This window comes from Desmodus rotundus, chromosome 2, assembly GCF_022682495.2.
Source record: "Desmodus rotundus isolate HL8 chromosome 2, HLdesRot8A.1, whole genome shotgun sequence".
NCBI lineage: Eukaryota > Metazoa > Chordata > Mammalia > Chiroptera > Phyllostomidae > Desmodus > Desmodus rotundus.
This window is the reverse complement of record NC_071388.1, coordinates 101,818,219-101,842,176: the sequence shown is the minus strand read 5'-3', so window position 1 is coordinate 101,842,176 and position 23,958 is coordinate 101,818,219. Positions and strand designations below refer to the sequence as shown.

At 45.0% G+C, this 23,958-nt stretch overlaps 1 protein-coding gene across 22 annotated transcripts in view; it reads right to left on the bottom strand.

Moving 5' to 3' along the window:
- KALRN (kalirin RhoGEF kinase) overlaps window positions 1–23,958 on the bottom strand; it is an 838,419-nt gene that overhangs the window by 97,063 nt on the left and 717,398 nt on the right. For 3 of the 22 annotated variants that reach the window (XM_053918459.2, XM_053918460.2, XM_053918462.2), the window contains exon 1: window positions 13,543–13,895. The exons of 13 other annotated variants lie outside the window; for them this stretch is intronic. In XM_053918459.2, the coding sequence (XP_053774434.1) occupies window positions 13,543–13,627 (85 nt within the window). In that variant the 5' untranslated portion in view covers window positions 13,628–13,895. Of the gene's footprint in view, window positions 1–13,542; window positions 14,108–23,958 lie in introns of those variants that run through there. 6 more of the 22 variants (XM_053918464.2, XM_053918465.2, XM_053918458.2 and 3 more) reach the window with 6 other exon arrangements.

Genomic DNA, 23,958 nt, shown 5'->3' with positions numbered 1-23,958 from the left:
GAGAGAGTTACAGTCCCAGCTCCAGACTCTTTGTGATGTTCTCCTCTCAAATGTAATCATTTCTGAAAGATGCGCACAGTCAAGGCAGCCTCTCCACCCTGCCTCTGTTCGTTAGAGATCATGCAGAAAAATAAAGATGGTCCATTTGATCCATAATCTGATACCATTCAAAAAATTTTACATATATGTGCATGTATGAATTTTATTGCGGAGGGTGCTAATCAATGACTATAAATACAAATTGGGGATGTGACTAAATTATAATGAGATGAATTTTACAAACTAAAGCAATTTCAATGCTTTGCATTCACACATTTTTAGTAGACAAATCTGCAAAGTTATTTCACAACAGAATTACAGATACTGACCTGGCCCTGACTCTGAGGTATGTGCCCATGAATACAGAAAAGGATGCAAACCAAACACAGATGCAAGCCAGATGACCAAACAAAGGTTGAAATCTACATAACAAAATGTGCAGATTGTATCTCATAAATCTGGGATTGGTGACTTTGGAATAAGGGACAAGAATGAACACAAAATTGTGGTATAATGCTTGGCACGAAGCCATGGTAATTACAAATCCAGGTGAGTTATGTCATGGATTCTTTACAGTGGGAGGAAACGGAGAGAGTGGAGAATTTGGCTGCCTTTCCCCAAGGGACCCAGCCACGCTAGGATAAACTCCAGTAGTCATTTGGAATGACTTGACTTCTCATCCTGAATTCCTCTTCGTCTCCCCCCAGGGGCTGTTCTGGCCTTTTGAGGAGCCTTGCCCACCTTCTCTTCTAACTGCCCCCCGCCTTGCCCTCGTCACACATGCACCCCTGAGAACAGTCCTGCTCTGATTTTGCTCTTGCAGCCCTGGCTTGCGTATGCAAGGTCACAGTTAAATTTAGACCTGACCACCTCGCTGGGAAGGAGCTGGGAACCTGGCTGTTTGGGGAGATCCACAGACACTCTGGGAGAGTTGGCTGCTTTTACTCTAAGTCTAAATGAAGGCACCGTTTGGTGGTTAGGATGGAAGTTAAATTGGGGAGGGGGCATGATTTCCAAACCAAAGCACAAAGAAACAGGGTCTTAAAAATTTTTTAAAGATGAAAAAAAAAAATGCTTCAAAGGCTATTGAGGTCTTCTTCTGCTTTCAGTCAGAGTCCAAGTAAACCAATAGGACTGTCACTGTTTTTTTTAATGCTTTTGTGGAATGAGAACTGGGAAAGATCTCAGAGGCCATCAAGTACAATGTCCTCCTGCACATCGCAGAGTCAAGCGCATAACATTGCCAAGAGGAGGTCACTTAGACTCCGCTGAAACCTGTCATCACGGATATTTAGTGGTGTATCACTGCAGGACGCAGCAGCTGTGCATGTCAGTGCCTCAGAGCAAAAACTAGAGCTAGGTGGGAAAACCCCAGTGGGGAATGGTGAATGGGAATCTGACCCTTTTAATCTGGATCCCACTGTCAAAATATGAAGGAATATGACAGCTCAATTGGGACTCAGGTCATCAATTAGGAAGTGAGGATCTCAGCAATGGTCCTTTGCAGACAGAGTATAGGCTCCTCGGGTGACTATGGATCAAAGAATAGCACGTGAGCGCTGGAAGCAAGTCAGCTTCCAGACTTGCTTACTTCAAGCAAGTACCAGAAATGTGAATTCCGTAGCCCTGGCCAAGTGGCTTGGTTGACTGGAGCATCGTCCCATACACCAAAAGATTGTGGGCTTGATTCCCACTTGGGGCACACACCTAGGCTGTGTGTTTGATCCCAATCAGGGCACGTGCCAGAGGTAGCAGATCGATGTCTCTCTCTCTCTCTCTCTCTCTCAAATCAATGAACGTATGCTTGGGTGAGGATTAAAATAAAAATCAATATGAAATTAAAAAAATAAACTTTAAAGTCTCTGCAAATTTAAAAAAAGAGAAAGAAATGTGAGTTTCATAAAGCTACCTGGCTTTATGCTTTTTAAATTCTACTTCTCTTGTGTTCTCCCATAATATTTAGCAAAAACCTTTCGGGAAGACTCTTTAAACTTGGTCCAGAATGCAAATAGTACCCACCTGGGGGCCCGTAGGATGGCACTTTTGTCAGTTCCTCGGATAGGGTCCCTATTGTCCCAATCAAAATTCCATCTCTTTCCCACCTCCATTTTACTATTTTACTAACAGATGTTCTCATAGTACCCTTTGAGAACACTTAGAAAAGTGTGTCTGTGTGTGTAAGAGAGATGTGCTGTCTCCTCTGAACTGTAAATTTACAAGGGCTGTGCCAGGTCTATTTTGCTCACTGGCTGTGATTTCCCATTATCCTCCAGTCCTGGAAAAGCCAGAGATGATCAGTCTGGGACCCTGTGGATAAGGCCCCTGGAATACTGTGCAGCCACAGGCTCCCCTGGGTTCTATGAGGAGGCTTCATGGGATGCCACTTAGATTGGAGCACACTGGCTGTCCAGGCCTGGCTTCAGATCAACACTGACCTACTATCTGGCCTAGAAGGTCACAGAAAGGCTCCTTGTGTTGGCTGGCCTTGCTTGGAGACGCCAGGCCAGTGGGGCAGATCCTGATTTCATCAGGACCAGCCGGACCTATCCCTCAGCACTAGGTTCTGGGAATCTGGCTATGATTTCAGAGTGGTAAAGTCCCCCCAGAATCCCTCCAGACATTTAGAAATACCAGACGCAAGTTAGTACTGTGGGCCAGATTTCTGTGAAAGCAAATCTAGAGCAGGTGGCTAGGACACAGTTGCAGGAAGCTGAAAGTGATTCCGGTTCACTGAGGTCCCTTGTCCCCTGGACTCCTTCCAAAGAGCTAAGTCTCCCCACAGACTTGATCCAGGGCCTCTACCCTCCCAATCCCCCCAAACAAAAGAGCAGGACTATTAGAGTATATTTCACTGTCATCACTATAAAATACAAGCAATATGCTACCAACAGAATGATAGCATTTTACTAATTTTCTTTTATAAAGTGCTCTTCTCACGACTAAAGCAGATCTTTATGACCTGACACACTATAAAATTCTGGTACTCTGTGACATGTAAGGTGTAAATACAGTACTCCTTGGAAAAATAGGGAGATGGCCCCAGTAGCCCCCTGTGTGGCACTGGGCTCAGCCTGGCACTCAGTGATGCTTCACGAGGACAAAAATGGGGATGAAAGGTGCTGCCCAGAATGATACCATCAAACACTCAAACCATCATTCAGCTAAATGACAAAATGAAACTTGCCCAGGTTCAGCCAGAGGTCAGGTCAGTGGGCTTTCCCCACGCTGCCACACAGCCCCATCTTTTCCCTTACACCCTGGGCCTGCAGGCCAGCAATGCTTTTCGTCACATAAAGAAGCAGGACTGGACTGACTCAGGAGAGGGGCTAGAGAGTTGGGAGATGCTAGCCCACTGTCACTCGCTTCCTGTTCACTACTCTTTCCAGGCTTTTCCTTCATTAGCTTCCTAAAAGCTGGCTAATCTGAGCTCTGGGAGGAGAATTTACAATTCAAGCCCCATTTGTTCCCTCCCAAAGTTTGTTGCCTAGAAAGGAAAATGTATACCTGTTTTTCTTGAAAGTTTCAGGTGAGAAGGTCTATGGGTATCTTTAAGCATCAGAAAGACCACCATTCTCCTGGATTTATGAAGAGAGCTGTAAGGATGGCCTTGGCTTGGCTCAGGATTGGAATAAAAGGATAGAGAGTTGGAAACTTTCTACTGTGGAACATCAATGTATCGTGGACCGTAAACTCTAGGATAGCTTGTCCAACAGAATTATAACACAAGTCACAAATGTGAACCACATACGTAATTTTAATTTTTTTAGTAGTCATTTTAAAAAGTAACAACAGATACAATTAATTTTCATATATTGCATTTAACCTAATATTTCCAAAACATTAGCATTTCAACACGTGATCAACACAAAACTCACTGAAATACTTTACATTTTTTTTGGTGCTAAGTCTTGGAAATGTGGCATGAACTTTGTACTTACAGCACCTCTCAATTTGGACTAGCCTCATATCAAGTCCTCGGTAGCCACATGTGGCTAACGGCACTGAACTGGACAGCACAGCTCTAGGTGGCAGTTCTGACCTGCTTTCCTATGTGTCCCCTGCCTGTCTCTGCTGCTTTGCTCACACTATCTCTCAGTCATTTAAAAAGGCCTTCCTGCCCTTTAGGCCCAAGGAAAACCCTACATCTCCTGAGAAGTCCTCTCAGATGACCCCAGGCCACTGGGCTTCCACCGGTCTGGGCCTCAGTGGCAATCAGGTAGGACCTTGGAGCATCCTTCCTCTTATTGTCTTCAGCAACTATTTTCCTTTTTTGTTATTATTTATTGTTTCATACCTATGGAGCAGCTCTCAAGTTAGACAGCAAGATCGTCAGCGGCATAGAAACATCTTAAATTCTCTATGGTTGCTAGCTCAAAACCTGCCACATGGTTCTCAGATATTTGAAAACTGAGATAAAGGATGCTGAGCTCGATTTCCCTTACGATTAAGTGACTAATGAATCACTGGAAGGTAACAGCGGCGGAGTTCCACAGAGACGTCTGTGTGCGCACTGCAAACACTAATCCTATACTTACCGCGTGCCAGTTCTAAATGACTTATACATGCCAACCCGTCTAAGCCCTGTGAAACCCCGTGCCTGATTCTCTGACCATCTCCATTTTCCAGGTGGGGAAACTGAGGCAAAGAGTTTATGTAACTTGCACGAGGTCACACATATCAGTAGCAGAGTTGGGATTAAAATTCATTCTGGCTCCAAAGTCCAATCTCTTAATCATCACAATATATTGCCTCTTGATCCAGAACAACTACAAAATATTTTTTTACACCCTGCATATCAGTATGTAGCCTAAGAATCAAAGACATCAGTTTATTATACTCTCAGCCAGGGTATATCCTTACATAAAAAGAATTAATTCAGAAAGTGTAAACAGAAGTAAGTAATAGAGAGAAACATGAAGTTCCTGGTCCCAGAGGATGTTTCTCATAAATCCTCTTAAAACAAAACACAGTACACTCTCCCTTCCAAAGGATGCGAAACTGGGAGGTAACTGGCAACAACAACAAAAAAAGTCTTAAAATTCTAGATGTCCTTTGATTCAGGAACTCTGCTTCTAGGGGTTTACCCTGAAGAAAATTATGGGGGTATGCTAAAACTTAACTCCACCAACGGTCATTACAATATTGTTTACAATAGCAAAAATGAGAAACAACCAAAAATAGGGAGGTTGAAAAGGAAAGCAAACCACATCTACATCCGATAAAATGTGTACCTAATGGTATGCTGATAAACCAGCTCTCTGAATAACAAACAACAACAACAACGAAAACCCTTGGTCTGCGGTGTCTGGTGATTTTCCCAACATAAATGCTGCCACCATGGCCCATCTCCAGCCACCAACGGCTTCAAAATCCTGACTATTTAACAATCCCAACCTGAACTGAACTGGCTCCAGCGTATTACTGAATGCATCCATTAAAACATCGTAGAAGCTGTTCAATACGTGATGTGAAAGAAGCTTATATCACTGCTATATCATATTTCTGAAAAAATACACACATGGAAAAAAAGACTAAAGGGATATATTCAGAATGATGATGCGGCTCTCTCTAGGTAATGGAATTTTATCTTCATTTATCTGTATTTCCAAATGATTTGCCAGTGTTTACATATGATTTTGCTAGGCAGAAAAAAGTTAATCAAGGCTCTCTTTCCCAGTTATAATAATTTAAAAATGACCTATTTTGTGGAGGCATGTCTCAAAAGAGAGAGAGAGAGAGAATCCCTGGACCTGTTCACTGAAAGCAACTGCACAATTAGAAGCCTCACGAGTGAGAAAATTCCTAACGCCACCTAAGGAAGTAAAGGATGAAGGGGTCAAACCTGCATCTCTAGCCACAGTGCATATTAACTTCCTGAGGAATAAATCACACATCCTGTAGAAAGCAAAGGTGGGAAGTAGGGAGTTGATAAGTAAACCCCAGGACAAGAATCAGTCTGTCTATATAGACTGATTCTGGAAAGATCTATTTCTTAACCCAGGGTCATTCTGCACCCCTTCCCACCAAACTTAAACAATTATATTGAATCAATACTAAAAATTGTCAAGTTCAAGTCTGGTAATGAAATACTTTGCAGCCATTAAAAATATCCTGAAGATGCATCTACATGGGAAGATGTGCAGAAGATTAAGTGAAAGCAAGTTATAAAGCAGTGTGTAAAATATGGACCCATTTATTTTTAAATGGTTGGTAAACATATAGAAAAGGGTATATACTTGTATTAAGTGGTTGAGTAGTAGTTGTTTTTAGATGGTTTAGGATTATGCTATAAAAGTTTTGCTTTTATGATACTTTTGTTTGCCTAACTTGATTTTTTTACTATAGTGAGCATAATCAGCTTTAAGAGTAATGAGGGTACAAGATAAAAGGAAAGGAAACTTAAATGGGAAGAAGAATGCAACAACATCCCTTGGGGACTGAACACTCAATGAGCGTGTAGGTGATGGTAGGTGATTCCTAATTCCTACCCCACCCCCACCCTGGCCCACAAGGCAAGTGAAAGTGAACAGTGAGGGGGCCTCCCTCTACCACTTCTCAAAGCAAGACTCTGGCGAAGCAGGAAGCCTTCAGTTATAGAATTCTTTTGCTGGGGCTGGAGGAAGGGAGGAGGAAGGGTAAAGAGGGTAGAGAGAACAAAGAAAGAGAATAGAACACACCAAAGAAAAAAAGCCAGATGGAAAGCTTCTTAAAACACAGACCGCTGGGTCCCACCTTAGACTTTCTGTGCCGATGGGGCTGAGAATCTGCATTTGCATTTCTAACAGGTTTCCCAGTGACCGGTGACCACAGTTTCGGGAAACTCTGCTCTAAGTACAGAAGTACAGGAGGCCTGGCCCTGGTGTAAAAGTGAGACCTGAAATTTGTGAAGAAGCAGAGTGTTTGCAATTCTTTTTAACAATGAGGCTTGGTCCCCCTTTGGATGGGTGAAGGTAACATTTGTTTCTCCAGGGGAGCAATGCAGAGATTCTAATGGTAGGAAGGCAGAAATTGGGAATGTCCTGAGAGCCTGTTACACACCAAGTCCTCTGAGAGAACAAACACTCACCTACAATGAATCCCAGCCCAAGAGAAAGCAGATAAACCTGGAAACAGGTTTTAGGAGGAACTGCTTCATTCTAGGGGCAGAAAAAGTGTCCCCTCCTTTCCAGTTGACAGTTTCTTTAGTGTAGTAACCAGAAAAGCAAGAATGTGGGACAACCTGTTCTGTAACTCTGATCTTTGCTCTTTTATCTGGCTAAAACCAACCTGGCAGCCTTCGAGAGAGGTGTAGCCAGGGCTCCCCTCCTTCCAGGAAGTCCAACACAGAAAGTTCTGTCAACCTCGAAAGGTGTGCTCCATTATTCACTAAGTGGGGCGCCAAACTACCCGTACCGCCCAACCTACATGGAATAGAGAAGATATTTGCCAATTCTCAGAGATGTGTCTAAAATCTGGGGGGCTGTTATGGGCAGCAGGTCATAATTTTTATCCCAGCAAAAGTAGCCTGAAGAAGAACCAGCAAAGCTTTGCACATAAGGGATGTGCAATAAATCTTGGCTGCAGTGAACCAAAACATGTAGCCCAAGTCTCAGGGTAGGCAAAGAATAACTGACGCCTTTTTAGAGAACATACGTTCTCAGGATCTAAACTTCAGAATTGCTGTTAACTATTCTCCAATTCTTATGCTTTGTGTTTCCCCTCAGAGAAGAATAACTTAGGCATTCTTAGGGTTTTGTTTTGTTTTGTTTTTTTGGTCAGTATCTTCTTTCGAATGCTCTTTTATGTACCACACAGCGATTATAATACTAGAAGTGTTCTATGGTTTTTTTTTTTTCAAAATTGGTTTAATTTTTAAAAAAGAAGAAAATCCCTACTTGCAGATCACAGGCTTTCCTCCTGCCAGTGACATCTCCACAGCACTGATGCACAATTGACAACGGTTTGAGCCAAGACCATTAAATTGCTTTGAAACTTAGATTTACAGTATAGTCACCGAGAGGGCCCGCACAAATTTAGCTATTAGGAGTCCCCTGAGGATAGGCTGTATGTCCAGTATTACAATTACTGTTACCATCAGCAGCTAACCTTTTATAAGCACTTTATATGCCTGGTGCTATGCCAAGTCCTTTACATACCTTATCTTAACTAATCCTCACAAGAGCCCAATGAGGTCAGCACAGTTATGATTCCCCATCCATTCTCCCCTAGTACATAACGCAGGGCTAGCAGGCAGTGAGCACATAAATATTTCTCAAATGAATTAAAACACGGTGTCTTACATTAAAATTAGTGCTCTTCAAAGATGGAATTATAGGAATGCAATTTATTGATTCATTTCTCCCTGAAAGTGTCCACTTCAAGAAAAGGTACAAGAAAGAAGAGGGGAAAAGGAACCAGAAGGGAAAACATAAGGAGATATTTATTAAAAACATGTCACAAGCTGCTCTGGAAGAGACAGAGATCTGCCTTCTGTGGTCTTGGGACAGAAGAGCCACTCAGAGCAGACCAGGCAGGCCCAGTTCCAAATGGTAGCAGGCAATGCAGCCACCCTCTCCTGGAGCCCCCAGAACTACAAATCATTCCAGTCAACAGCACCCAATTTCTAGGTTGGGGACTGCCTCTACTCTTCTCAGATGGGTCAGCCTTGCTTCTGTCCAGAGTAAGAGAAACCGCATGCCCAGGAAGACAGTAGTGGAGATGAATAAAGAGCACAGGAAGAGGGTTCCACTTCTGAACCTGCAACCAAGTGGCTGGATCTCAGTTCTCTCCTGTATAAAGGAGAAGATCTATTAAATGATCTCTAAGGTGCCTTCTGACTTTCCATGATTTAGTCCCTTCTGCTTGAGAAGCCCTCCTGAGGTTTCAGTTCCATGCTTTTAATATCTGGGGTCTTCCTTCAAGAAAAGCCAGGGATTTGGTTAGAAGGAGAAGGCAGGCCATACAGCTTCTCAATCACTGACAGATGAGCAGCACTTCAGAAAGATGGGGAATATTTTTAGGGGAGGAAACAAGTGCATCAGGATTCTCAGAAGGAACATCAGAAAGTAGAATACCAACAATACTACCCCAGAGTCAGGAATGCTTGCAATATTTTCTGGGCTCAGACATGAATCCCCAGTGTTCACTTTTTTTAAGCTTTTAAATTATTTTGCATAAAAACACAGAATTTGAAATCTTATGTTTTTATTCCACGTTAGAACTTACCACCCTGTAGCACGTGATACCATTAGGGTGACACGCCTCCAGCATTACCAGTGATCGTTGGATCCACAGCTGTACCAGAGGGATATTCAGCTTCAGTTTCCAATCTCCACCTCACCCCATCAAACCCACACACTCCCATTTCTACTAGGCTCCATTCTGACAGGCAGTCAGTACTGTTCTCCAGGTAATAACTGATGTTCTTGTTACTATCCCCAGTCAGAGAATTGGTTGTGAGAAGAGAAGCATAGGATTTGGGTAGGGGTAGGGCTAGGGTTAGGGTTAGGGTTAGGGTTAGGGTATGTGTGGTAATTCTCCCCCGATTAACATATATTCCTGGGAGGCAGAGAAAACCAGAAAGTATACTGGAAAAACATACATGTTAAATGGTCAATTCAATTTTCATCGTGATAAAGGCACTTCCTAGAAAATGAAGAAACAAAAAGGTCCCAAGGATTTTGTCCCTTGGGCGGTGAATTAAAGTAAATGATACTGTCACAAGGACTCCTCTCTGAGGTTACCAACACCATTGTAAAGGAACTTGGGGTCATGGTTTCACACATTAAATTCAGTTTATAAAATGAGCTGTATTGATTTATGGGCCAAAGAAGAGACAGTCACATTAAGTCAATGTTCTTGCTTAGTGACTCTGGGGAAAAGTAGGGAAAGAAAAAGAAATTATGGATGAGAATGCCTTGGGATGCCCTGTGAACCCCCGTAACTCTTATCCAGACTTCATGACATCAGAATCAAGTTGGAACCCAACTGCCCTCCTGGTAAAAGAGCCATGGGAACGTGATCCCAGCACCTCCCCCCTGAGCTGATTCAGCCCGGATAAGTCACCACCCCTTCATCTCTGCTGAGATACTCAGACTCCTGTCACTGTCTCACAGTGGAAATGGGGACACATGATGCGCTTGAGATGGAAGGACAATGATAACAGCAATAAATAAGTATAAATAAATACCGCCCCCCCCCCCCCCCCCCGCCACACACACATGGTAGAGAAGCAGAGGAGAGTAATCAGAAAAGGTTTCTAAGAAGGGACATACACAAAGTTAATTACAAGTTAACCCGAAAATTAAAGGCTCTAAAACTAGCTTCTATCCTAGCGAGGTCAGAAAAATCTCTAGGGTTCGTGATCTAAGAAGTCACAAATTCCAGTCTGCAACCCATGGTTTAGCAACCTCTAGGGGGTTTGAAATCCCTTTTGTCACTCTGAAACCAGAGTGTTGTTTTTTAAAAATTTTAAGATAACTAAAAGAGAATCCAGAACTGACCCACTTCTTTGGGCTTAAAGGAAAGTATAAGAAGCGAAAGCAACCCTGAAACTTCCCACAGAGTGTGACGTCCGTGATAAATCGCCCTTCAGACACATGCATGGCGTTATCTCACTGTTGGCTATTTTTCACTTCCAAGAAGGCAGTTATAAATGGTATTTGTTGTCCTTCCTCCTTTGCACCTGATCTACATTTCCATCCTGCCCTTGTTTTTCTGTTTTCTCGCCCTTCAACACCAGTTTCAAGGTAGGAAAGAAAGATCAACTTTCAACAAGCCCCCTTGCCATTCTCATGCTCCAAAGAATCAAAACCTGGGAAGAGAAAAACAGATTGTTGCTCTTCTCATTTGTCTGAATCAAAAGACAAGCTCAACTAACTTCATTCCATACTTTTCTTAAATGTGGTGTTTTAAGGCCATACAACTACATCACTAAATCCTTGAGTCTTACTCTAGTGCTAACAATTACAACCACTTAGGATTCACCAGAGATAGTTCCAGGATGCCTCAGTTAGCTTTGAGTCAAAAATAACCAGAACATTCCATTTCTTCTTGGTTCCTTCTCCTTAGACTTTACAAGGAGGTGTCCTTTAAATCCCGAGGGACTAGAAGCCAGTTAGTGAAAGGCCTCTTGAGCTGGGATCCATTGTGGTGGGTTCTAACCTATTAGCTACTGGAGGAGTAGGAAAGAGCCAACTTCTCTCAGGAGAAGAGATAGAGACCCAATAACCACCTGCTTTTATTGAAAAGGGGAAGCTGCCTTTCAGTTGCATTAGGTCTAAACAACCAGAGAAACTGGTTTAACTGAAAAGCGTAGCAGACCTTCAACACCAATATCAAGGTAGGGAAGAAAGATCACCTTTCATCAAACCCCTCCACTCTATTCAGCCTCTCAGAATTTTCCCTGAGTCCTTTTCTGTGATGTAATTCAGCACTTTTCATACAGTTTTGGGGCTCTGGGAGATGTATTTAAGCTCAGTACAAGACCTTGTCTTTTCAATCTGCTTCTGAAAGATGCCTACATGCCGGGTGGAGACTCAGATCTCTCTCTTCAGTTAGAGAAGACTGCAGGAGCCCCAGGGGAAGTGCCCCAACACCTCAGACACTATCACCCTGCCTAGCCTAAGCCAGCAGTTCTTTGAAGGGTGGCTAACTCACCTTCCCTACCATCTTTCTCAGATTTGAGCCCCAGTTTCTGATCTAGGAAAGATGAAGGAGTAAAGAGGAAGCACCCACATTTGTTACTCTCCTTTTCCCTTTAAAGGTGCTTTCGCTGCTGGGCCTTTTTGGTCCTTCAGTGTTCAGCTGAGGGTCAGGGGTCTTCTCCAGCTCTGGCTCATCTGACACCACTTTTCTTCCCGTGCCTGTCTCCAAGCCAAAGAGCCTGCAGCCTTCAATTTCCTGATCCTGCAGGCAGGAGGCAGCCCAGCAGGCATCCTAACCCGGCTACCCAACCCCTCCTCAGCCACAGCACAGAGGGACAGCCAGGCCAATTCACAAACAAAGCAAAAGCTGGAGAGACCCGAGAGAATTACTCTGTAGGGAAGCTGGGCTGCCACACATCTGGAAAAGTGCCAAGTCCCCGAATTCTGCCTTTGGACAGGAAATGGACTCCCAAGAAATCCTGCTTGGAAACCCTTCACTGTGAAAGCAGAGCAAAACCCACCCACTCAGACTCCCTTTGGCTATTTCCTGCTTTCTTGCCCTTTTAATGCCCCTTTCTTTCAATTCCCAACCTTGGTTTTAAATGTCTCTGAACTAGGCTTGGATTTTTGTGAGGGTCCTGGCCCTCTATGATTTCTTCTCCATCTGAATTCTGGCTCTTAGAGATAGCTACCACACTGTTCTGGGCTGTTCTAATTAAATTCAGATTGAGAGACTAATGCTGGGATTATGAACATTTTTGATTTGGAGAAATGTCCTTCAGATTTAATTAGTTTTTGTAGCCCTATATCTGCTCGGGATGGAGCATATGTCAGGGTGTATGTGTGGTATAGAAGATGGTGAAGGGTTACTTGGATAAAGTTTATTCACCAGTAATTAAGAGGAAAGTTCCATTTGGACTTTGTTAGACAGCCATGGAGACAGAGACTGGGGCACTGTACATGGAGGTGGAGGTGACAGGTCCACTAGATGACACTTAAAAAGGGCAAATGTCAAGTGAGAGGCTGTACCTCACTTCTAACCACACAGAAACAGAATCTCTTTCCCCCACCCTCCAAGCTGAAGTGTTGAAGTGACAGGACAGCTTTAGGAACATCTGCTAACTCTATCTAGGAAAATTGGATTTCTTTTTTCAGGAGAGGCTACCCAGTTGATAGCCTTCCCCTCTGTCATACTTCTCACCATCTTGTTTTGCAGGATGATTTGGGAGTGGGGGAATTAGTTGCTTCCTGAAAGTCTCCTCAACAACATTAAAATTAGCAGAATAATTAAATACAGTCCTAATTTGGTACATAAAGAGTTCTTGGTTAATTAATGAGTCAAACTCTGGTCCAGAGTTGCAAACCTACTTAGGCCTGCGAAAACCCAGGCAGAGAAAAGCCAGCTCCAGTCTCTAAAGAAAATTGTCACTTGGCAAAAATAGTTCCTGGTGCAGAGACAAGTGTCAAACGCATTCCTATAGCTAGGAGTCATCAGTTAATCCCGCAGCTGAGATCCATATGTAAATGAGAGCAGGGAACTGCGGCTCTGGCACTGCGGGGCCACACTCACGGCTCCGAGTGCCGTCTCCTCACCCGCTGCATCCGCACCCCGCTCCCCTGCAAGCTGGCTCCCTGACATCCAAAATCGCTGATAAGTAACAGTTCCCAAACTGCAGCTCCGCAGGCAGGTCAGAACTGAGCGATGAGCGAGTGAGGCCGCGCGAATTCTGCCAAGGAAATCGAAATAAACGCGGCTCACAGCAAACTGTCTCCCTTTGCCGCCCTCCCAACTATCCTATTCCTCCCACATTCAGCTGCCTTGCATTCAGCCTCCCCAGTCTTTGGCTAAAAGAGGGCGCAAATGCCGACAGACACTCACCTCTGCACGGGAAGCAACAGCAGCACCTAGCAAAGAGCCACCCCAAAGAGGGACCTCGGGAGTAAACCCGCTCGCCGCCCTTCATGCTGCCGCGCGGCCCCAGCGCTCCAGCATGGCCCGGGACGCCAGCAGCGCAGGGGAGCTCGGCGGGCAGGAAACTTCAGCGCCGCGGCCCGGGAGCCAGCTCTCGCCCTCGCGAAGTCGCTCCCAGCGGTCCTCTCCGGACACCGCGGTCGCGGTCTCACTGTCTCACTTTCTGGGAGCTGGAGCCAGGAGGGGTGGCGCCGGGGCAGGGAAGGAGGGCCTAAGGAGGGCGGAGTTCCAAAGTCCAGCTGTGTGCCGGAGTCCCCCGGCCGCCGGGTGCTGGCTCGGAGCCTTCAGCAACGCCTGCAGCCTGCGGCTGTGGCCACCGGGCAAGCTAGGGAGAGAGGACGGTCTGTTGCACGCCAAGCCCCTGGCACAAAACCGATGCGGCTCCTTTCTGTGCAGCTTTCTTTCCCCAAAGGCCACCAATAGAGGTGTCCAACCCGTGACCCGCGGGCACATGCGACCCGGGATGGCTATGAATGAGGCCCAACACAAAATCGTAAATTTACTTGAGACCTTTTTTTGCCATTCAGTTTTCGTTAGTGTTGTGGATTTAATGTGTGGCCCAAGGCAACTCTTCTTCTCCCAGTGTGGCTCAGAGACGCCAAAAGGTTGGACACCCCTACGTGGGCAGGAGCAGATTCAGGTTCAAGGCTCAATAATGCTTCTTCTCTCCAACAGGTTCAACCTCTCCTTCCCCTCAGCCTGCAAACACTGACAGCCTCATCTGCATTGAAAACACCTTCACTATCCCTTTTCTTTTTCTCCTTTTGATATTTCATGGTAATACTGCTTACTCCACTTTTTTGTTGGCGTGTGGGCTGTAATGATGTTAGAAAGCACTCTGGATTTGGAGTCATAAAACCCAAGTTCAAAGCTGTTTGCCACCTGCTAGCTCTTTGACCTTAGGCAAGTCACTGCACTTTTTTGATCTTCGATTTAAGCATTTGAAACAGTAAACAAAAGAGGGACAAAGGATTGCTAATAGAACTTTAAAAGACCTATCCACGGTCTTTTAAAAGACCACGTGCCTGTTAGAGAGATGCTGAACAGTTCCAGGTGAGTGAACGGCTGCAGAGAAACTCCCCACATCTTTCTTATAGTACCGGACTTCCATTCGCCACCACCATGCACACCCAGTGGAATCGTCACTTCTTTATTATATCCCTGTCCTTTTCTTCTTTAAATATTTTTCACATTTCAAGGCCAAACCCATATCCCCCCTCCTCCCTTGAAGCCCACCTGGACTGCATCAACTGGACCTACCTAAGAGTGAGTGAGTTTATCACTCACAGGCCATATCTCCCATTCCTTTGTGTCCAGCTCTGAGAAAGAGGGCAGCTGGAAACATGCCATACTCATAAAGCACAGAGGGCTCATTCATCAGAAGAACAGGGGAATTTGTTAGAGGAATAAAAACCAGAATCACTCCGGTAACCAATTCCCACCCAAAAGAAAGACAGGCAAGGGACAAGACTTCTAGGAATTACTAGTATTTGGGGTTTCCTTTCTCAGCTTGAACTGTTTAGGTTTGTGCCTTATTTATCTTAAATCCTCACCTGAGGATATGCTCATTGACTTCAGAGAGAGAGGGAGAGAGAGAGACAGAAACATTGATATGTGAGAGAAACATCAAGCAGTCACCTCCCTTTTGCACCCCAACAGGGAGGACTGACCCTGCAACCGAGGCCTGTGCCCTGACCAGGCATTGAACCCACAGCCTTTTTGGCGCATGGGACAAGGCTCCAACCAACTGAGCCACCTGGCCAGGGCTGTGCCTTATTTATCTATATGCCACAGCATCTGCCTCATGGTTGGAACACAGTAGATGCTCAGTAAATGATAGCAGACAACTTAAGGGGTAACAATTGCTGACATGTTTTGAGCATTTATATGTGCCAAAAAGTTTCCTAATTGCTTTCTATTAATTCATTTGTCCACACAAGAAAACCTTGTAAGGTAGGGTCCTCTATTACATCTGAGGAAAGTGAGTGAATGAACTATGATGAGGCTTTGATGGTTTAACTCTAAAAAGGAACTCTAAAAAGCTCTATATCATAGGGAAAATGAAATCTAACTTCCAGTTCTACCACTGTCGTCTCCCTGACAGCCTCTCCTGGCAAGAATTACATAAGAATCTCACGATTGAGCAGGAAACGTGCCTCTGGTGCTCCACATACAAACAAAGAAATGAAAGTTCAAGTTGCTTATGCAGCCTGCACCCCGGATTCCTGATTCACTTATTATCCCAACTATTGGTCAGTCTCGTCTTGCCAGATTGAATTACTGCAGGATCATAGTTATCCGGGTTTTAGTTCTGACCTGTGGCAACCAGTACTATTGTCTAGTTCTCTCTTCCATATCACCAAAGAGAATACCCGTTTTGCTGTTCTTTGTAAGCCCAGGGCAGAAAATGGCCAGCACCTTCAACCCTACTGAAATTGAAATTTGTTTGCTTTTGATTCACTGCATGGGTGCTATGACACAAGAATCAATAGACATTTGGTGTACCCACCCAATCCACCTCTTCGGATACTATGTGCCAGGCTCTGTTCCAGGCATCTGGCCTACACTGGTGGGCAAAAATGATCCCAGCCCTTGCAGAGCTAGCCACTTGGACAGACTCTCCGTGTACATGAACGTAAAGAGAATCAACACCAGATATTTGACCAAGTTTTGAGTTGAGGGATTTAAGAAAATAGGTGCCTGAATCCTATAACCTGTATCTAGATGTTTTAAGGTGATATCCTTAAGACAATTTAGAGGTGATATGGTAGGTCAATGATTTTTAAACACTGGTGCTTATTAAAATCATCAGGGAAACTTTAGCCAATACTAGACATTAGGTTTTTCTTGTTTTGTTTTGTTTTGATAAAGCTCTCAGGTGATTCTAGGGTGGAACCAAGATTAGGAAACACTGATGCCTGGGTCTTCCCCCACCGCCCCCTACCACCCTCAGCACTGCCTCAAGATTCACATTAATTCACTTTGGGCACAGGTGGGCATTAGTATTTTTAAAAGTTCCTAGATGCTTGTAATATGCAGCATAGGCTGAGAACCACTGGTATAACGTGGTGGTTCTCAAACTTGAATGTACATCAGAATCACCTGGGGGGTGAGTTAAAGTACAGGTGACTGGGCCTGGCTCTCACAGATTCTGGTTCAGTGGATGTGGGTGGGACCTGAGGATCGCCACTGCTATAAGTTCCCAGGTGATGCTGATATTGTTGCTATAGGGACCACACTTTGAGAACCACTAGCTTAAAGGATTTCCCCCCATCTTTTTGTGATCTATGCTCACTTGTTTTTGATAATAGCACCTTGGTTTTTCTTTAAGGAACCAGCCCTCCTCCATTGTCAGAACTTGTTTTGGGGCATGGCTGACCGCCCTCTGCTCCAAGTTTGGGCCCAGGATTTGTGCTTGGCCAGTCAGTCACAAGGATTGGCTCAGCTTAAGCACATGATCCAGTTTCAGCCAATGAACAAACACTGTGATACCTTAGCAAGAACTACTGGGAAACCAGCTTCCCACAAGATTTCTGAGTTGGTACAATGTTAGCCTAAAGCAGCTGGAGGCCAACATGCCATAAGCACACAGGAAAAAACTTCCTGAGGATAAAGCCAACATGGATGGAAGAGATGAGACACATAGGGAGATAGATAGGGAAGAACGACAGAGGAAGAGAAAGTAAGAGGACAGTTTTGACAATATCATCTGAATAACTAGATACACTTTTCCCCAAAGTATTGTTGATTCCTGGACTTCATTTGAGCCCCCAATAAACTCCTTTTGGGGAGGGCATAAGATAGTTGAATGTCTTTAATTTCAGGGTTTTCAAATACCTAGCCACCCACTTCCAAAGTTCAGGCTAAGAACCCTGGAGTTATAGCAGTATCTTTAGAGTGTTCTTAATTTCCAAGCAGATGGCTGAGTCTTGTGCTTATCTTTGGCAGAGTTCGTCTTTAGTGATGCCTCCGATCAAAGTCCATTTTTATATGAATAAGGTGTCCTGCCTACCTATGTGTCTATTTTATGTCTCATCTCCATTCCTCACAGCAGTGAACCCAAAGAATTCCTGATAGTCTCAGTCTGCAGACATACTGGCCAGGTAAACCAAAATGCTGGGCCTAATAGTGGGGACTAGTAGGATTGCCCTCTCCCCCCTAGTCAGCCACAGGCTTCAGTAATGCTGAACCATGACCTCAGGCATCTGCCCTTTGCACCAACAGACATATGTGGTGAAAACTTTTCCTTTAGGATTGTTCTCTTCTGATTTATAGGAACAGAGGTTTTCAAAATCACACTTCCCATATTTCTTAGTGAGAGCACAACACAGGGACAGAAGGAATAGTAACTGTGCCTGGACATTCCTGAGAACCTTCTTACTGTGACAAGTACAGGGCACACCTCTTGCAGAGCATGCTCGAATAGGCTCAGCAGGCCGTGGGCTGTGTCCTGGTGAACATGGAGGATAGGCCCTGTTTTCCTCATCTTACCCACTCTGACCCATCAATGACCCGCCTTTTCCTCCAGCAGTGAATCTCACTTCTAGCATGCACTCCCAGGTTCTGGTCCAGATTCATATCTACAGTTTTAAAAAGCTCTGCAGGTGATTTCAATGTGAACTAAGAGTTAAGAACCACTGGCCTTGGGGCTCAAGGCCACCTACACACACTCTGGGATTACTTCCTGCATGTTGATAATAGAGGTTGGGAAGCACCTGCACTCAAATGCTTTCACTTGTCCCTTGGCTTATCTTCTACGGCCTGTTATGCTCTTCATTTGCCAACTGCACGTTCCTTAGTCGTCATCTTTCCGGTGTAGATTTCTGGCCTGTCAACTGCCTGGTTGCTGATGCCAGGGTGGTTGACAATTTTCCCCAAATTACCCTGTCCTGGCTTTCATTTATGAATAGAAAGTTTTAACCCTGACTGTGGCTTAAAACTCTAAGATTCTTGCCAAGTACCGATCGTGTATTCATCAAATGGTTGGTTTATGAACATCTACTCTCTGCAGTAACCTATACATGCGTGTGTGTATATATATGTATACATATATATGAAATTTATGTGACAAATATAAGGTGAATAAGACATATTCCCTAGACAAAGAACAGGGTGAGTTCTAGGAGATGCAGTTGGTTCTATCTTTTTTTGTGGCAGTAAAGGAAAACTGGACACAGACCAGGACTGGACATAAGTAGAGGTTTTGTCTTTATGTAAAAAAGAGGAACTGAGATAATCATCAGTGACCAGAAACACTTAAGATTAGAGAAGGAGGTGCAATATTTAATTTGAACTCTAAATATATCTTTTACAATTGTATAATGTCTGTGTGGGTAACTAATCTGAAGTAACATGTACTATTTTAATAATGTCTGCAGAAAACATGATTGCCAGCATTGTGCACAGTAATCTCTTCTCCCAATTATCCCCGTTTAGTGTGGTCTAGCTGCTGCCCACTGCTGGCCCTGTGGGTACTACCATCCGCCTGGTGACAGCTCCCAGACTCCAGTGACTAAACCATCACTTAGCTCACCCTATACTTGTAAATGGGTTCATCTGTTCTTGCCTATCGGACACCTGACTGCCTCTTTCTGGCTATCTCACTCATCCTCAAGAAAGTTAAGCTCCAGCTCATCCTGTCAATCATCCTCTTTGTTTTCACTGATCACCTTCCGATCTGTACCAGGCCCCAGGTTAGGGGGGTGGATCAGACAGTACTGACGAAGACTGTGGGATTTCACAGAAGACCCAGATGTCTATCCGGAACCGCCAATGTTCGTGGTCTGGAGGACACAGAAGAGATAGGGCCGCAAGCAGCCAGGACTGGTTCCTGGAGGTCTGCACTGAGCAGCCGCCTGCGCTCAGGAGGAGGCAAGCTATTTATCAAAGTGAGAGATGGGTGCAGCCGGAGTTGCTAAAAACAAATCATCCCAGGTTTTGTCCTCTTCCAGAAACGTTTCCTTCTAAGTAGGTCAAAGTGTTCCCAAAGTAGGGCAGTAGAAGTTCCAGTCTATCACTTGGACTGAGTTTCAATTTAGGAAGGCTTAACATTGCTAAGTGTCCACTGTAAAGGGTGGCGTTTCGATTCCGACTGTCAATGCTGCCTTCCCTCCCACAGGCAGGAGCAGCTGCAGTAGCATGTAGATGCACAGGGTGTGATGGAGAGGTTTCTGATACATTGAATGCCAAGTGCATTTTGCCATGATGTAACTCAAGTCAGTTTGTTGAAGACTTCAATACTAGGAGGAATGTGGGAGGTACTGCCCATCCTTATATTTCTGACTTTTCAACAATTCCAAATAAATTAGAGGTGCTGAGCCCATGTGTCCCCACAGAAGACTTTTCAGGAAATAGAATTTCAGAGACTTCCTCAATCAGAACTCCTACCATCAGAACAGTATTTCCTGTTCCCATCCTTAAGCTCCTTCCTGCTAAAGCTTAAGCCGGTTTCCTCTATAGTTCTTAGGGGATGGAGAATGCACTGAACCTGGTCCTTCACTCATCAACTCCTTGGGGGTTCTTTCCTTCCTTCCTCCCTTCCATTCCCTTCCTCCTGTATTTACTGAGAACTTCTTATACGCCAGCCACTGCTCTAGATCCTGAGGATAGAGCAATGAACAAAACAGACAAAACTGCTGCACCTGTAGGGAGAATCTGGGGGTGGGACAGTGGAAGGAATAGACAATAAACATTAATAAATGTGTCAGGCAGTGAATAATACAATGAGGAAAAGTGAAACAGGGAAAGGCCTACAGAGTGTGATGGGAGAGGGTGGGAGTGAGAGAAGACCTCTGTAATCAGGGGATATTCGAGCAGAGATGTAGAGGAAGTGTGGCAGCAAGCCATCCAGGGATCTGAGGGTCTGGAGTATCTGCAGTGCCCCAGGCAGGGGGAACAAAAGGTGCAGGTGCTAGATGACAGCGTGTGTTGCTTTACCGGGTAAAGCTGAGTCAGGTAGGCTGGTCAGGAGAGTGGTAGGACATAGTAGGAAGAATATGTCCCCCTAAGAAGTTCACATCCTAATCCTCAGAACCTGTAAATATGTTCCCTTACATGGCAAAAAGGGGCTTTGCAGATGCGATTATGTTAAGGACCCTGAGATGCGGAGGTTATCCTGGATTGCCCTGGTGAACACAATATAATCATGAGACTCCTTAAAAGCAGAGCACCTTTCCCACTGTGGTCAGAGGAAGATGTGACTATGGATCAGAGAGATGCAACACTGCTGGCTTTGAAGATGGAGGAAGGGGCCACACGCCAAGGGACGCTAGAAGGTGGAAAAGGTGAGGAAACAGCTTCTTGCTAAGAGCCTCCATCAGGAACACCACCCTGCTGACACCTTCAGTTTAGCCCAATGACACCCCTGTTGGATTTCTAAACCTATAGAACAGTAGGGGAATGAATGTGTTGTTTGAAGCCACTAGGTCTGTGGTAATTTGTTACGGCAGTAAAAGGAAACTAAGACATATGACATGAAGTCAGAGAACAGGCTCTAGGGCAGGTCCCGTAGGAGTGTCTTTACAGACACACAAAGGCCTTGGTTTTTACTCGCAGTGAGACAGGAGGCATGGGAATGGTTTGAGCTGAGCAGGATCGTCAGCCCAGCCTCTGCCCTGCAGCTGGGAGCCAGCAATGGTAATTACCTATTTGCCTACCTGAGTACAAAGGTAGGAAACCATACCTCCTGCGGCCCACAGGGCTTTGTGGAAAGTGAGGCAAGTGGGCATGATATCAGAATCCACGTCCCTGGCTGGGGCTGGTGGGCAGTGGTGGGAAAACTAGACACCCCAGCCATACTCCAAAGGCAGGGACAAAGAAAGGGACACAGACTGTTCAGAGAGTGAATGGTCTCTCTGCTCCTGGAAGACAGGGAGCTGGTATTAAAAATAGCAAGTATTGTAAGCTGGAAGACTACATGTTGCAGGGTTTGGGTTCAAGAAGCAGTTTCAATTCTACACAGGTCCTGGATGAGGGGAAGTTGTTCTCAAGGTTCAAGTGGTAGGATGACCCAGGGGAAGGTTCAAGTGACCCAGGGGAAGGCAGTGAGGGGATGAGAATAGGACCCTGACCATTCTGCCTTGCTAAGTAGCATCAGAATGCCTCTGCTGAAAGCCTCTCAAGCTGTGGCCTTTAATCCATTCACCTCTGACCCCATGACCTTCCCTGAGCAGATGGCGGGCATACCCCAGCAGTCAGACAACTGCCTGCCCTCTCTGCTTCCCAAGCCACATTTGGTGCATGTCATTTCTGGTCCCTTTATGGTCCTGAGGGGAAGTGGTTTGGGCTTGGCTAGCTCGAGGTAAGAGAAAATCACTTTGGATTCTCTTGGGGGAACATTTTGTTTGCTGGGGTGACCTCCTCTCCACCTTCTCCAGCCTCTCCTGAGAAAGCACAATCAGTGGCAGCCTTCCCTGTCTGGGATCAAATCTGACTGTCATCTTAGCTCTGAGCTCCATTAGTTGGCTCACAAGGCTCCAAGGGATAAGGATACTAGTCAAGCCTCATCCTCCCTCCTCTCTGAATCATCTTCATGAAGATCTAACAGATTTACGGTAAACACCAGGAGGCATGAAAATGTGCTCTTGAAGCGGGCATTTGGCATGAGCTAAGTCTCCTACGGCAGGCTCCTACAAAAAGGAGAAAGGCAGGAGGGCCCCAGAGAGATCGGTTCTTTCCCTTGACAGCACATGTCCTCCTCCTGCTTTGGTTGTACTTGGAGGCAGCACCACACTGGGATATAGTTAGAGGAGGAGGTGGCCTGGCCTGACATCTTCCTATTTGAGGCTTCAATTCCAAGCCCTTAAATATCCTGAATAATATCAGAGGGATAGTCGCCAGCCACAGGCAAGACATCTCACCCAGAACAACGGAGGCCTGGGGCACACTTTCTAACCATTGTTGCTGATCCTAGTCTTTAAAAAAAGGGGAAGGCCGGGGAGGGGAAGAGTGAACTGTGTGGCACCTACACCTCCCTCTTCCTGCAACTACATCCTGGGAGGGCTCCCAGATGTTTGTTCAATGATCATTAAGCCATATCTGGTCCATCCTAACATAGACACGTAAGTGGAAGAAATTGAGTTAAAATGAAACAAGGAAGGCAGTTTTCACAAAACTCCCCTTCGGCTTTGTCTTGTTTGAATTGAACTCCTAGCCACTCCAACACTCAGAGTCTTGCACAGCCCTACATCGCATAGGGCGGCCCATCACTCTGATGTGGTCCAAATGTTAAGTCCAGTGAGCAGAGCTAATCACTGAAAGAGAATCAGTCACTGAGAGGTGCCTGAGTGCAAGCCGGGGAAGAAGAATTTTCAGCTTAAATGTATCAGATACGATCTCAGCCCTCTGTGCAGAAGGCAAAAGAAAGTTAGAAGAGAGGAATAAGCCATTATTTCTTCGGACATCATAGAGCCAGATGAATCTGCCGTTGGTAGGCTGGAGACAGGGCCCAGGATAGGCCAGGAATAAAATCTGAGGGAAAGGGGAGGGTGAAGATTAGACACAATGTCAGGGCCTTTGCAAAACCTGTGGATGAAACCAGATGGATTCAGACTGGAAACACCCTAGACTCACTCTGATAAAGGTATCAGAACTGGGATAAGGGGTAGGCAGGGAAATGAACGTTAATGGATTGCCTCTGGTACACCTAGTCTGGGAAGTCAGAGTCAAGGGAAGTGAGCACTATTGGCCTATTGTATGGGTTTTAAGTATGGTGCTCACCAGCTGGTCAGTGGCTCAGCCAGGATTCAGACTCAGGCCTTCCACACCTAGACCCGTAGTTACTCCACACCTCTCATATCTCACTTTATGGCCTACTACATACTATTGTAAAGCCTTGTGGTAGCCAGGCCACTTTTGTTTTATTCTACATATTAGCCTGTGCATGAAACCAAACGACCAATTTCACAGCTCAAAGGCAGTTTTACTTAACATTACCACCCTACCGTTGAGCCTCCCAGCAACTCTGTGAGATAAACAATTTTATCAGCTTCTTGTTGCATAGATGCAAAACTAAGATTATGTGACTTTCCATTCATTCCACACCCTGGCCTCTTCCTAGCCCATCTGACTCTCTGAGAACAAAACCCTCCCCTGTTTTCTGAAAAATTTGCAAATGCCCTTCCAAGTGAAATATAGGCTGGTTGTAACATACTAGGTGGAAGTACTTAGAAATTGCTGATATTCAACCATTTTTGACTACAAAAATGGCAATTTCAGGAGGTTCAACCTAATAAATTGCCTCAAATGAAGATATTTTTGTTAGGCTTGGATGAATTAAACATAACATACTTAAGTTAATCACTTGAGGTTACCAAATGAGGATAT